At 38.7% G+C, this 15,631-nt stretch overlaps 1 protein-coding gene across 8 annotated transcripts in view; it reads right to left on the reverse strand.

Moving 5' to 3' along the window:
- The window catches only part of dagla (diacylglycerol lipase, alpha), a 379,214-nt gene that overhangs the window by 103,270 nt on the left and 260,313 nt on the right, over nt 1-15,631 (reverse strand). For all 8 annotated transcript variants that reach the window (XM_080190329.1, XM_080190325.1, XM_080190324.1 and 5 more), the window contains 5 exons: nt 14,882-15,016; nt 12,051-12,128; nt 6,882-7,006; nt 4,030-4,186; nt 394-477 (listed from right to left, as the gene is read on the reverse strand). In XM_080190329.1, the coding sequence (XP_080046455.1) occupies nt 394-477; nt 4,030-4,186; nt 6,882-7,006; nt 12,051-12,128; nt 14,882-15,016 (579 nt within the window). The remainder of the gene's footprint in view (nt 1-393; nt 478-4,029; nt 4,187-6,881; nt 7,007-12,050; nt 12,129-14,881; nt 15,017-15,631) is intronic.

A 15,631-nucleotide genomic window follows, 5' to 3' on the forward strand; every position in this document is an offset into this window, starting at 1 on the left:
GCTCATGTTATGGTATATGCCTGCACAGATGTGTACTTATATCTTCGAATGTATCTTCACTTAAGTATACGAATGCAATCTTGTATCTCAGTGGGTGTCTCATGCACATGTATGTCACGAGGGTGTGTGTCTGCTTGTACATTCTCAGTGGCATGACTATGTCCAGATGTGCATTGTGAGAACTGAAGTCTCAGAATGAGACAAATTATTTTGTGCAACAGTTGATTAATTTACTCGAGAAAAATAAACACTTGAAAACAGACAACCATTCCTTCCTGTAGCTTCAATCTTATTATAAAATCTTTTTCCATTGGACACAGGACTTTTTCAATTGCATGGAATTCTGGGCAGTGTCCACGCTTTTCGTCATACTGAATGCTTGTAACACCGCACCTTTGGTGAAAGAGTCCCTCGAATACTGATCACCACCTTCTTTTTCACATGATCCACAGCAACAAAGAAAGGCGTTTCGAAAACCTATGGATAAAATGTCAGATTAATTAAATTCATACAAAACTAATGAATACACAACTATTACAAAGTGAAATTTGTAGGAGCTGAGATTTCCTTATAAGAGGTTGAGTTAGGCAACAACTGGTTAATGTTTTTCACATATTTTGCTTTTAAATTTCAACGCTTTAGCGATTAGTTCTTTCCACAACAGGAAAAAAAATGTTCAATGTCTGCATTGAACATAAGGGTGAAGTTTTATTGTACGAAAACCATTTTAAGAACAAAGAAAATTACAGCACAGGAACAAGCCCTTCGGCCCTCCAAGCCTGCACTGACCATGCTACTTGACTTAACCAAAACCCCCTAAGCTTCCGGGGACCATATCCCTCTTTTCCCATCTCATTCATGTACTTGTCAAGACGCCCCTTAAAAGACACTACCGTTTCTGCTTCCACTACCTCCCCCGACAACAAGTTCCAGGCAACCACCGCTCTCTGTATTAAAAAATCTGCCTTGTACATCTCTTAAAAAATGTACCAAAATTATGACCATGATCATGAATTCTCTGAAATGTTTTGTCCAGTCTGTTGGGTTTCCACCTTCCAGCATCTTAATTAAGTTAAAATGAACAATCTTCATACATAGTTCTGCTCTAATTCAGACTTTTAGTTTGGCGCAATTGCAACACCCTTGCTTTGAGTCATAGGTTCAACTCCAAATCCTTGAGTTTAATCCAGTCTGAAACTTCAATGCAAGAGTGCTGCACTGGCAGAGTGGGCATCTTTTGAATGATGCAGTAATCGGAGGCTTCAACTGGCTGCACAGCTGGATGTTAAAGCACTTTTTTGAAAAACAGCAGGGAGTTCTTCTGGTGTTTTGCCCAACATTAACCCCGTAATCAACATCTCCAAAAACTAAGTGACTAATCATTTATATTGTTGTTGTTTATCAGACTTTGTTGTGTACAAACCAGCTGCTCTGTTTACCCATCCTATCAATAACCACATTTCAGAATGAATTTATAGGTTGTGCAGTATTTTGGGATGCTGCAGGGAAGTGAATGCACTATATAAATGCAAGTTCTTGTTTTCTTTTATCAGGTCTCAAACCTATGGAATCATTTTTTTTCCCCTGGATTAAAACAGGAACTTGTCAAATAATTTAGATTTCCTGTTACACCTTGCTTCATTTCTCCTCCTTCCAACTTTGCTGGTGTCCTGCACCATGGGACTTTCATCTTGGTTCCTCAGTAAGCCAAAAATATGGATGCAATTCAATAAGGTTGCATTGTACCCAATTATCTCTGCTAATTCCAAGTTGTTTTAGATGTAAACTGGGTGGTTTGGGGAAGAAAATCAGGTATGGTGGTATTCTGCGGGCTCCTTGCCAATTAAGAACAAATCTGGTATTTTCCACTTGAAGTGACATGCTTCCACCCAAAAATGGGCAAGCATATTTTAATATGAAGCAAATAGTGTGTTATTTTTACCATACCATTGAGGGGCAGCAGGAACCTTGGGTGCATTCTGTTTGTGCCCTGGACCAGAATCCAAAAATACATAAGCAAGCCAGATTAGACCACAACAATTATTTTCTATATTGGCATAAATGTGAGGACAGGATGTTTCACTCCAGGAGTAATTCCACTGACAAATTAGGGGTTTTTTATAGTAAAACAAACTTTATTTAATACCACAGTTTAACTATAACTCTCACAAGTGAAGCAGCTTCACTATTCCCTGCTGAACAATATTTAAACATGAAAAGAAACAACTCTGATTTCTAACTACTCACTGTTGCAGTTCCAAATAAGTAACTCCACTTTAAATCCACTTTAAATACAGTTTGCAACCATAAATATACTTGCTATTATGAGTGGAAAAATCCTTGAAGTTTTCTGAGAGATTCTGTGGAGAGGGGAGAGGGGAAAGATACAAAAGGGTCCACAGGAGTAATTGTTTTACTCAGAGGGTGGTGAGAGTCTGGAATGAGCTGCAAGAGGCAGTAATAGAAACAGGTACTATTTTGTCTTTTAAAAAGCATTTAGACAGTGCATGGGTAAGATGGGTATAGAGAGATATGGGTCAAATGGGACTAGCTTAGTGGTAAAAACTGGATGACATGGACAGGTTGGGCCGAAGGGCCTGTTTCCACGCTATAAAACTCGATGACTCTAAGCTGCAGACCTCTGTCTTTAAACAAATCCCAGTCAGAACTCAAAAGCTGTTTTCTCTCTGCTACATTCCTAACTCCTCCTGTAAACCATATTATCACATGAGGTTCTGTACACTGAAACCCACCTCCCACTCTATTAATCAAAATGTCAGGGGATCTTTCTTTTTGTAAACAAAAGTTCATTAACTCTATCTTAGGCTAAAATGAGTAATTCTTTTGCTCTATTAGCATATGAGCTGCATTCCCTACAAACATACTGATAGTCTGTAAAAAAAAATTAAATAGTTCCCTTGAGCATACATATATCTATAGCAACAACTATCACCACAACTCCTTGTGCCCTAGCGTTACTACAGACAATGGATTGGAAGTTAAATTTATCTTAAAGGTTGATCAAGAGTGGTCAGTTGCACCTGTCACAGGGAGAAATTAAAATTTTGAACTGAATAGAAGTTTTAATCACTAACTGTGCTAAATGGCAGCAATTCTTCTCCCCACTTGAGGCAGATGACTTGACATGCTGCAACCAGTGTAGGTGCAAGCACAGATTTGGCAATGTAATAGATGCAGGCATGAAGTAGTTTGAAATCCTTGCTCTGCTGAAGATCTGCTGAAATTGTGACAAACAAATTCTGTCCCAGTTTCTTAACATTGTATAATATCTGCTGATTGTTTATTTTGGAGTAGGGAAGGGGTGATGGTTATTGCCATCAAAATATACCAGCAACCTGCTTGCAAGACCGCTGGGGTCACCTAACCAACAATATAAACAGTCGTGACATAAGCAACTGCCAGCATATGACCAGCATGTAGTTATTTTTTCAGCAAATCTCGAAAATAACTAGAACCAACTAGAACAAAGAAACGCAAAAATACAACTATCATCTATTTTGTGGGTGAGAAGTGGGAGTGTCTTGTTTGAAACACCATAAACTTGAAGACAAGTATGAAAGCACAACAAGACCATATTAATCAACATTTGTCTGGAAATGGTTGTTTCTAGCTAACATATAACCTCATGGATACTGCCCAATTTGTTAACTATTTTGTAGCATCAGAACTTTTTAACTGTGTCACAAACAAGTAACACACCCAAGTCACTTGCTATGCCATGGAAGAAACAAACATGAATTTTGGTTCTGTGGTCGCACTCACACTTCTAAGTTAAAAGGTTCTGGGTTGAAATCTCAAATCTGGGAGGTTTGAGCACACAAATTAGGTGGCATTGCAATACTGAGAGAAATTTACACTTTGGAATTGCTGCCTTTCAAATGAGACATTATACCAAGACTCAGTCCGCCCTGCCAAGTGGATATTAGAGAGCTAATGGAATTTTTGAAGAAAATCAACAACAGTCCTCCTGTCCTAGCCAACATTAACAATTGCTACAAAGCAACATACCGCATCATGGCACGAAGTATACACAATATCGACAAAACTAAAATTTTCATCCAGAAAGTGACGTTTGATGGCAATAACGTTGCAGTTGCAACAGTTGTCTTCCTCAACTGTCACACTTGGACCGTACCTGGGACGAGGGAGGCAAAAACAGCAACATCTGGAAAATATAAGATAACAATGAATTTAAAATACTGAATTAATCACACAATTCTTGGTTTTCAGTTCACTGAGGTCAACTGGAATGCCATATTCAGATTCCACATAATGCTATTAAAGAACAGAACAGGATGCTGTTCAGCATTGACTGAACACAACTGTTTGTGTTGAGCTAAATTCTATTCCGATGGTGCATACCTCAGAACAGGCCAGATCAAAACCCATCCAGACTAAATGCAGTGTGCCCATCTGTCTCAGACCAGCCATCCCAGTTTAGAATTGCTGCAATAATGATTTTGAAGATTTAAAAATAGAGTGTATCCAATTTCTAACTGCTGCATTATCAAACAAAGATTGCTCATTTTCTCTCACAGGCCCATTTAGTGCATGCAGCTGATTTTGTGCATATATACACACACCTCTTTCAAGCTGCTCATCCATCTGATTCTATATTGAAGAAAAACTGACCAATCGATTTAAAATGTATTTTTATTTATAGATCTGACACCGTGTGTGCAGATACTCCCATATCATCCTGGAGATCAAGCACATCAAGAAGCTTTAAATACTCCCATTAATCTTAAATATTCATCTTCATAATTCTTTGCATTAAGGTTATTCTTCACATGTACAATAAAATGATGATTTTTGTAGTGCAAACTTTCTAATCTAGCATCCAAAATGATACAGCGTGCTTTCCTATGGTACCTGATCTAAGTTCATATAATATCAGGCCGGCACAGTGGCACAGGGTGGCACGGTGACACCATGGTTAGCCAAGGACCTAGGTTCAATTCCAGCCTTGGGTGTCTGTGTGCATTTTGGCTGTTCTCCTCATGTCTGCTTGGTTTCCTCCATGTGGTATGGTTTCCTCCCACGGTCAAAAGATGTGCAGGTTAGGTGGATTGGCCATGTTAAATTGCCTCTTAGTTTCCAAGGACATATAGGTTAGATGAATTAGCCATGGTAAATGCACGAGGTTACAGGAACAGTGTGGGAGTAGGGGAGGGCAGACCGGGGTAAATGATCTGAGGGAGTAGTTGAGAGATACCATTAGCATTACAGAGAAAGTATAGGGTGGGGGAAGGGAGAGAGGGAGGTGTAAGGGGTGGGGTGAGGGAAACAGGAAAACACTATTCCTGTAATCCTTTCTTTCTTACTCCTCTTCCTGTTGCACATTCCTGCTACATTTGCTGCTACATTCCTATTTGTGTTTTTCTCCTTCAACGTAGTGTTCACATTCTCTACTGCAGTAAATTCCCTCTGCCTGTTACTCTTTTTTCGGTCACAGTCAAGCGCACGCATGCACATCTCCCTCCTTCACTCTCTGCTGATGCTTTCTGTTATGCCTTTGGTGTCTTTCAACAACTCCCTCCGATCCTTTAATACTTGGTTGTCCTCATTAGCCATCTACAAATCTTTTGATAGCTTAGGAACAATAATGCAATTAAAAATATGAAAATAAACAGAATGTAAAGAAGTCCTATTTAACATTCCCATCCAGAATGGCTGATCAGTACATACCTTCTGTTTCATGGGCTGTTCCGAAGGATGCCACTGAAACAAAATCAGCTGCTGTTGGAGAATCATACACTTGGTGAAAAATGCTCTTTGGTCTGCCTGAAACCTGTTGTCCTCCAGTGCAAAGGGTTATCCCCATCTGTTCTACACTGACACATTCCAAAGCCTAGGACTATGTGTCAAGGGATCACCAAAGCTTGGGGCAGCTGCAGCAGAGGCGAAATGGAGAAAGGTTGCTGCATAAGACCTTTCACCAATGGGTTGGGAATTGTATAAAATGCCTCGTGCTGCATAACTCACACTGAATGTGTGCAGTGAATATCATGTGTATTACAATTGCATTGACTGCAACATGATCTATGTAGAAATTATTAGAATACTATTGCACTCTCTGTGATAGTTATTTTTAATTGTTTGTAGTGTTCTTTCAGATATTTTATGAATAATGTCTACTTTTGCAAAAAAACCTCTCTCTCTTGAATTCCCCTACTTGTGAAGAAAAGCTTGGCAACCCAACTGCAAACCTAAATCCATCTCATGACTGAAGCAGGTTCCAGGTTTTTACCCTTCAGTTTATTCTCTTATATGTAATAACTCATATTCAGATAGTTTCATGGGCACCAGCTGTCCTCAAGTATTTCAGCCAAATGGCCAAACTTCAGCCATGAGCATGGAGCGTGCCAGTGGAATTTTTGGCAGATCATAAGACAATTCTTATTCTCAACAGATGTACAATCACACACTTCCTAGTAGGAGCAACTCGATAGTGATCAGGCACAGGAAGTCTTTCTGCTTTTTCTCTTCCCTATACCAAATATCCGATTTCCTCCATGTCCTCAGCAAGCAAGTGGAATTTTAAGTGTTTATCAAACAAACTTCAAATTGTAGTGAATCTGAGACAAGGATATCCTGTGGTTTTCTACTCACTGGGAAACAAATAATGAGCGATCACACTTATTTAAGACCATTTTCAGAATGAGATAAATCTTTTATTTTGGCTTATAAGTTTGCTAAAAGGTGAAGGCAACAGGGCAAATACCCTGCTTCTGTCTTTTTAAGTTGAAGAGCATTTACACTTGCTATCTGAACAGCATAACGGTCCAGAACCCTGAAACACAGTGTAACTGAATTTATTGAATTGTTTTTACAATTTTAAGGAAATTAATACTACTCACGAGCATGAGCTGGCCAGTTTGCAGAGTCCACAGGTCGGGTTTCGCATTAAGTACAAGGGCCACCCATAAGCAGCCAGTGCAAAGTGCATATAGTAGCACACCTCCTTATACATGTGCATTTCTTGCTAAAAAATAGAATAAAAATTACTTACTCATAGATCTAAATTAAGAAGAAATCTTTTTCAAAAAATGAAACTAGTTGCGAAGCATTGGGTGCACTTTCTAGCTGGTATTAGTAAAGACATCCTATTTCATTACTAATTCATAATTTTCTCCTGTGACAGATGCAAGTAATTTATTTCTCACCTTATTAAAACTCTTCCCTACTCAGTCATGTTATGCAGACCCCACTTTAAACACAAAACCCTTCTAAATTATTTTGTTCTCATTTCTGTGTGTAGAAATGTTGCCAGCACTTCACTTGCACATCAACTATTCCCTGGAAGAGACAATCTCATCTGGTTAGGTGATACAATTCTGATTTGATTACATTGAAAGTGATGAGGGCAAAGGGTCATGTACCCATAGTTTCATATATAGAAGCAGGCAGTATAAATTGATTAAAGAGATAACAAGCTGCATTGCTGAGAGAGAAGAGATTGACGAATATAATGAGAAGGTTGACATCCACCAGAAAGGGATGGCTGGGTGTACCCAGCGCTTGTCCTGTTGTTAAAATTTACCTTCTTTATAGACAGATGGCCATTAAAACTTTTGAGATTGTGCTGCTTTGTGAACCATATCCAGTCTGTTTTGCATGTAATTAAAAGGTGCATATGTATACACCTGCATACCAGGTTTTTAATGCAACTAAATCTAATTATTCAAATCGTCTCATTTTATTTGCAATTGTTGATTGACTATCAAATGTGATACAATGAACTAAAACTAAACAATGACCTCTCATTAATTCAAGTACTATAACATGATTTCAAAAAGTGGCACATACTTGTGGTTTAATTTCAAGAATGGAATTTTATTTTCAGGTGATTATAAGTCAAAGTTTTTACACTTGGACATCTCTGAACACTGTCTATTAGACTACTTACTACTCAATTATCCATTATTGTTACAATTTCAGAGGTCAGAATAGTGGACACCTGAATTGTTGCATTTATATAGTTTCTTCAGGATAAAGAAACAACCTAAGACAAGTCAAAGAGGTGAAACAAAACGCTGAGCGGTGAGAGAGCAGCGACGCTGCTGTATAACGGAAAAGCGACTGAATATTCAGTGATTGAAGGATTTTTTTTGGAGTGTAGTGCAGTGGAAAGGCAGAGTGGAGAGCTGGAAGTACAATGGGCATAATTTACAGTTCCCACAAAATGCATGCATAATGTGGGTTCTTAATGTGCAGAAACAAGATATTCAACTTGTCATGTTTTAGATTCCTAATTGCACAGTATAAATGCTTTGTGACTGGAATGGTACCAGCGATTTGATTTATGTGGAGTAGGAGAGAAGATTGCATTGTTTTTCTTACAGCAGAGAAGGTTAAGGGCAGGTTTAATTGAGATGCTCAAAATTATTTAAAGGATTTTGATAGAGTACATAGGGAGGAACTGTTTCAACTATCAGGATTGATAAACAGTGGCCACCGATTTGATAGCTGAGACGTGGGTAGATATTTTTCTTGCAATGAATTGTTATGATCTGGAATACATGGTCTGCAAGGGTGGCAGAATCAAGCCTTTAAAAGTGAATTAGATGAATAATTGAAAAAGCAAAGCTACAGGGAAAGAACAAGGGAATTGAACTAATTGGATAGTTTGTTTTAGCAAGGACTCACAGGTATAATGCATCAAATGGTCTTCGTTGTTGGATTCTATAATGACACAAGCTTATAAACTTAATGGATAGCTTTTACTTTTTGATTTCACTCCCAGCAGAGGGCACTGCTTCACTGAAATTACAATTCCAGTCTGGCCTGAAAACTGTTTTCACTTTTAGGGGTATATTGAATCCATCATTTTCCAAATGCAACACAAATAAGGATGTGATAAAAAAGGCATTTTGTTGACAGCAAAAGCTTTAATAAAACAAAGGATTCCCCAAGGAAAAATCAACACTCACATTCCTAGCATTAAGGCAGTGCAATTGGGAATTTACTGGCTACAGTACATTTTGTAACAGGGTTTGTGTCAATAAGAGGGCTGCCAGGAACCTATTACAGTAGTAATAGTTGTGGATCATTTTATTGCAATGTCATTTTCACAACAGAACGACAAGTGCTGTCAACTAACATCAGAAAAATGTTTAAACAGAAATTTATAACCATTATCAGCCAGTCCAATACTCATGCTCCTCCAGCTCACACATGAAGAGTCACTATTTGGATGAGCTACCAGAAAGTTGCTCATGCCATTGCCCCAGCAAGAGGTGCATACCTTCAGGAAAGGCAGAAAAACTGTGGGTGGGGATATGAAATGTCAAGTTTCATTGCTCCATCTTGTTTCATCCCTTACACAAGTTATTGGTAGATATGCTTATAAGAATCAAAAATATTATTACCACATTCTTTGGAATCTTCCTTTAATTCCAAGTGATAAATAACTTTGAAATGTTAATTTAAAATGAAAATATGCAAACCCATAACAATCTGCACTACTGAAATGCTAAAACAGAAAACCTAAAATATCTGATGTTTATTGAATATTTGTTTTTTTTTCATAAAGTAATTTATGACATCCCCAGAGCAATTCCAGAGCAAAGCTTGGGTGATGCTAGGAAGTGCCTCTTCGCACAGAAAGTAGTAATGGAAATCTGGAGCTAACTTCCCCAAAAAGCTGTTGACATTTTCAGAACTGAGACTGAAATATTTTTGTTGGATGAGGGTGTTTAGGGATACGGAACTAAGGCAGCTAAATGCAGTTGAGGTACAGATCATCCATGTCTGAGTAAATGGGCGAACAGGCTCAAGAGACCAAAACCTCACTTGCCCAATTTTGCCCAAGCAAAATTTTCTAAAAATTCCAAAAGCTACTAAATGTTCCTGGACAAACGTTGGTTGCCCTCCAAATGGGTTTAGGACAGGAATCTCACAGGAAGGAAACTCGAATTAACTCGGTAGGGCAATTTGAATTTTGCGCTGAGTTCAAACTGATTCAATTTTGGCTTTTGCAAGGGTCTTAAACTTGCAGCATACGAGTCACCAATTGATGCAGCAGGCATAAATGCTACTGAAAGATGGATAAGGTCTGTTTAAGTATCATGATGTCAAGTTTTCTAAATCTCCAACCTTCAAAGTGTAAAAAAAAGACTGCAGTTGTCAGTGATTGTTAAAAAAAAATCAACCAGTGGACAAATTGATTAACAGTCTAGCAGACATGGCATCTGTTCAAGCAGATTCAATAGTGTTCTTTGTTGACATTTTCCAAATGGTTATTCATTATTAATGCTTGGCTAGGTTTCAAAAGTTGTACTTATCTCAGCAAGAAGCTCTCAGTTCACAGTTTGATTGACAACTTAAACAGGCTATGAAAGGAATAGGGGTATGAACAGATCATTTTTAGAAGAGATTAACCACCTGAGCAGATTTAAAATCTTTGATGCATTCATGAATGGGAGGAGTTGCTTTCACTATTAAGTCAGCACAGTGAGAGCTACATTAGATTTTCATACTTTTGTTCATCTTTACATCATTTTAAAGTCTGCCCATTGTAGATACTGGGAGATGATGCATTGAGTTGGCAAGGGTGCATGAGGAATCATGCAGGGTGAGTGTGATTTGGCATCAGTGATTTGACTGGCCTGAAACTGGGCATGAGTTGGCATGGAGGCTAGCCATGGTGGTGACTGAGTAGGTGAAAGGATTGCAGGCAGAGGGCCTAAAATTTTCTAAAACAAGTCCAAGTCTCAAAAAACTGAGGAGGGTATTTTAAACAGCCTGCCTTGACATTTATCCTTCTAGCATCTGCTGCCAGGTCAGCATATACAACTTCACCTCTTGCCCAACCCAACAGTGAAAATATTGCATTTCAGGGCACTTTTTACTTGGCAGATCCAGTGACTCTGGAATTTTCTGAGTTGAGCTATCTGCCTTGGTGGACAAAATCCAGCCTTCAATCATTAAGCACATTGAAAGCTGAGATAGATAAATCCTTGAACTGTGAAGAAATCAAGCAGTGTGGGGATTGATTAGGAAAGCGGGGTTGAAACTGAAGATCAGTCATGATTTTCTGGTGGAGTTGGCTCTCGTGGGCTCATTGTCTATTCCTGCTCCTCTTGCTTAAATAAGCTGCCTAACTGAGAATAGTTGCACAGAGCGAGAATCAAATGAGGAATTTTCTTGCCTATGCTGCTTATATAAGTAACACATTTATTTACTAAGCCATCAGAGTTACTGACTTTATCCAAAAAAGGAATTCATATTCGTCAAGATAATCTAAACTGTTCACTCAATGGTAAAACAACTGAATGATAAAAGGGAAAAGTCTTGATATTTTCTTCATCTATTTCTCATCTAAGCAGATCACTACTTAAATACTAACACCAATGGGGAAAATAAGATAGGAAAATACAAAATTAATTAATTAGTCAGATGCTGCATAACTAAGAAAACAACAGAGAAGTTGGCTGAAAACAAAGCAGAGTTTGGTTGCTTCCAGTTTTACTTACTGGAAGTACAAGCCCTCAAAAATACTTCACTGGCTGCAATGTGGTATATGTAACTGAGACAACAATGCCTGGCACATATGGCAATCATGATGTGGAGATGCCAGCGTTGGACTGGAGTAAACACAGTAAGAAGTCTCACAATACCAGGTTAAAGTCAATATGCAAATACCAGGAGAAATGTAATCAACCGAATTATCACTTATTTCAAAATGTTACACGGGGAAAAAATAGCCATCACTCCCAGTCCTTCTCCAATATTCCTTAAATCTAAAGCTGCACAAGTTAAAATCTCTGCAAAAATGTTGCTTGAATGGAACAGACACTCAAATATTCTGTGACCATTAAGCAGATAGCAGCATAACCAGTGAGATTCTTCTCGGACTGCAGGCTTTCATCATATATTAATGCATCTCTCAGAGAAAATGGATTCTCAGAATCAATCATTTAGTCATATTATACTGCCTTTACCCACTTCAGCACAGACTACATTATACATTGGCAATGTGCCAAATTTTTTCACAGTGCTCAAATATATTAAAGAACAACACTCACGGCATTCTTCAAGTCAAGGTACTTTGTATTTCTAGTGACTGGAATTCCTGATAAAAAGGCCAAAATGTCATTATTTGCCTATGGAGAAAAAAGCAAAAGGACATCAGCTGCAATTTAAATTAGCAGAGAATTCCAACATCAGGCATTCTTTTCTCCCATTCACCTTATCTTCATTTTTGCTGTTTTGAAAAATGGGATACCTGTTTCAGATGTTTTCTTGCTTGCCTTTTCCCATTATTTCATGCATTGCCAGCCTTCACAATCTTTCTTCTTCTTTCCTCTGCCCAACACATTTGCCAGCCCAAGCTATTATGATTAAATATTCAACAGCTATTCTGGAGAAACAACATATACTGGCCATGGCCATTTTCTGTCCCATCCATTGACTTCAACCCAGTCTTTTCTCTAGTCACTGATTCACAATGGGGGTCTAAATTCACTGCTGTTGAGTAATTTCTAGTAACTCATCCAAGTGTCTGTTGTTATGAATTGTGTGCAAGTGCTGAAGGCTGTTTGGTCATAACATCATTCTCTCCTTTCTCAATATCTACATACATGCATTTTCAATTAAATATCAATCTGGAGCAGAACCTTGGTTTTTCTTTCCCTTCAGTATCTGAGGGACATAAAATCAATTGTAGTACCTGTACCCCTAATGCTGCTCCAGTTGGGATCTAACTTAGCACAGACTGGAAATCAATGCATCTTTGATCAGTATTTGGTGCAGTCACATTTACTAACAATTCAATTTCCAAATATTAATAAACACGAAAATATACTACAAATGCTAGAACAATTGATGAATGCACTTCAGAACTTTCAGCAAAATGAAGAAATAAGACAAGCTCACTCCAGAATATTTTTGATACCAATCTGCAATTGGTAACTCAAGAGTCCATCACAAGAAAGAATTAACACCTTTGGAACAATGTATGGAATTTACAGGACTCTGTCCTTCAACATCCATGTGCAGAGCAACAGATGCACAAATACAAGCCCTATATTTCACCAATTTGTAAAATAACAGAGAAAGTTTATTTAAATGGCATTAATGAAAGAAATGTTCATTAATGACCCCAGACGTACCTTGGAAAGGAATACAGCAAGTTTCTTCCAAATGGAAGCGGGAAGTGGTAAATTTATTCATAACGTTAACAGATTTTCTTGTGGACACTTCAAAACACTAATTAGGTTAAAAAGCAAAGTCACTTGGTGTCTTATTGTGTAGGGAAGATGTAATGTTAGTGATGTTGATAGACTTAGACATGAGAGTTAGGAAAAGAGAAAACTAAGAAATTAGCTTCTTCCAGCCTCCCCAAACTGAGAGTTTATCAAACCTAGGGTGGATGGAGGCAGATACTGACTTGAGGACTCTTTTCAGCCTTCACCACTTGCCTGCCAATTTCAGGGGTCAACTCTGTTGGGACACAATTTAGTCACCATAAGTATGCAGAGACATAACATCAATAGTAGGGAAAATGCTAGATTATAAAGGATGTGATAACAGGATATGTAGAAAACATCAGTGGGATTAGACAAAGTCAACATGGATTCATGAAAGGAAAATCATGTTTGACAAACCTACAGAAGTTTTCTGAGGATGTAATGAGCAGAACAGATAAGGGAGAACCAGTGGATGTACTGTACTTGGGATTTTCAGAAAGCTTTTGATAAAGTCCCACTTAAGAGGTTAGTGTGCAAAATTAAAGCACATGGGATTGGAGGTAACATATTGGCATGGACTGAGAATTGCTTAGGAAACGGAGAGTAGGAATAAACGGGTCTTTTTTCAAGTGGCAGGCAGTGACTCATCAGTTTCTGTAGGGATCAGCTATTCACAAAAACACCAATAATTTAATTGGTGGCACAGTGGTTAGCACTACTGCCTCACAGTGCTAGGGACCTGGGTTCAATTCCCAGCTGGGTCACTGTGTGAAGTCTGCACATTCTTCCCCTGTCTGTGTGGGTTTCCTCCCACAACCCAAAGATGTATGGGTTAGCTGATTGGCCATGCTAAATTGTCCCTTAGTGTCAGGGGGACTAGTTAGGATGAATGCATGGGGTTACAGGGACAGGATCTGGGTGGGATCGTGGTTGGTCTTGATGGGCCAAATGGCCTCTTTCTGCACTATAGGATTATATGATAGCAAAATTGCCCTAAGTGGAAAGACTGGGTTGACTTTGCCTACATTTGGAAGACTGACAGAGAATCGCATTAATACGCATAAAATTCTGAAAGAAATGGACAGGCTGAATTTAGGAATGTTGTTTCCTCTGGCTGAGGCGGTCTAGGACAAGGGGACACGAGGTAGGCCTCTGAGATGAGGAGAAATTTCTTCACTCAGAGGCTGGGGAACCTGTGGAATTAACTATCAAGGAGGCTGTGGAGGCCAAATTACTGGATATACTTAAGAAGGGAATGGATAGATTTCCTGACTCTAAAGATTGCAAGGGGTATGGTGAATGCAGGAGTATGGCATTGAGAATAGGATCAGCCTTATGGTCATACTGAATGGCAAAACAGACCTGAAGGGCTGAATGACCTACTCCCACTCCTACTTTCTATGTTTCAATGTGTATACAAGGAGGGAAACAGCAAGCCTTTGTCTTCGAACTGGCATGACACCCAAACACAGGTTGGGAGTCCATCTTCAGACCCTTGTGCTGGAAAAGACCAGGGTCAGAAAACCATTTCTGAGAACACAGAAGCTTGAAAAGGGCTGCATCACAATCAATGACTGCCTACTCTAAGTCACACAGACCCACACTGCCTACCCCAAAACACAAAGAACCTACCGCCAACACTAAAAATCACAGAACCTATTTCCTACCTCATCCAAGACAGCAAATCGTTTGGCCCTCTGTCTCTGACGCAGTAATACCAGGCCTGCAATGATGTCAGAGGGCACAATGTCCAAGTCTCGGAAGAACTCAGCAAAAAGAAAAGCGACTTCAGAATAGGCATCCTGTGAAGAAGAAACAAAGCTGAGAATAGCAAAGTAAAAATCCTTAGTCAATTAGATACAATGAAGGAGCACTGCATTTATGTAAAAATGCAAAGATGTCTTATTTAATTTGGGGAAGGAGAAACATTACACCCCATGTAAGCCATTTTTATCACAATGACATCATTCTAATTGGATGCAATCAGATCCTGTCTTAAAAAACAAAATCAACTTTAACATTGCATCTTTAATGGAGAACTCTCATTACTACCATGTCAGAATAGCTTCACCTTTATCTGTGTGTATAAATGTATACGGTGAATTAATATCACGGAGAATACACGTGACACGTACAATAATAATAGTGTGCACACCCAATAATAACAAGGCCAAAGTTTACATCTCATCCAGAAAACATCTCTGATGGTGCAGCAGCCCTTTCATAATGCTGGATTATTAACCTAGATTCTGTTCTCAGGTCTCTTGAGCAAAGCTTGAAATCACAACTTTATGAGTGAGATGCCAGGTTGATAACTGATAATGTTGTTTTGTTTTCTAGCAACAGTACAAATCTCATAGCTAATGTGGTGCAAAGAATAACAGCGAAAAACAGAATTGGTAAGATGAAAGAAAGGA

The sequence above is a fragment of the Carcharhinus amblyrhynchos genome, chromosome 6, assembly GCF_965287045.1.
Source record: "Carcharhinus amblyrhynchos chromosome 6, sCarAmb.v2.hapA, whole genome shotgun sequence".
In the NCBI taxonomy this organism is placed as follows: Eukaryota; Metazoa; Chordata; class Chondrichthyes; order Carcharhiniformes; family Carcharhinidae; genus Carcharhinus; species Carcharhinus amblyrhynchos.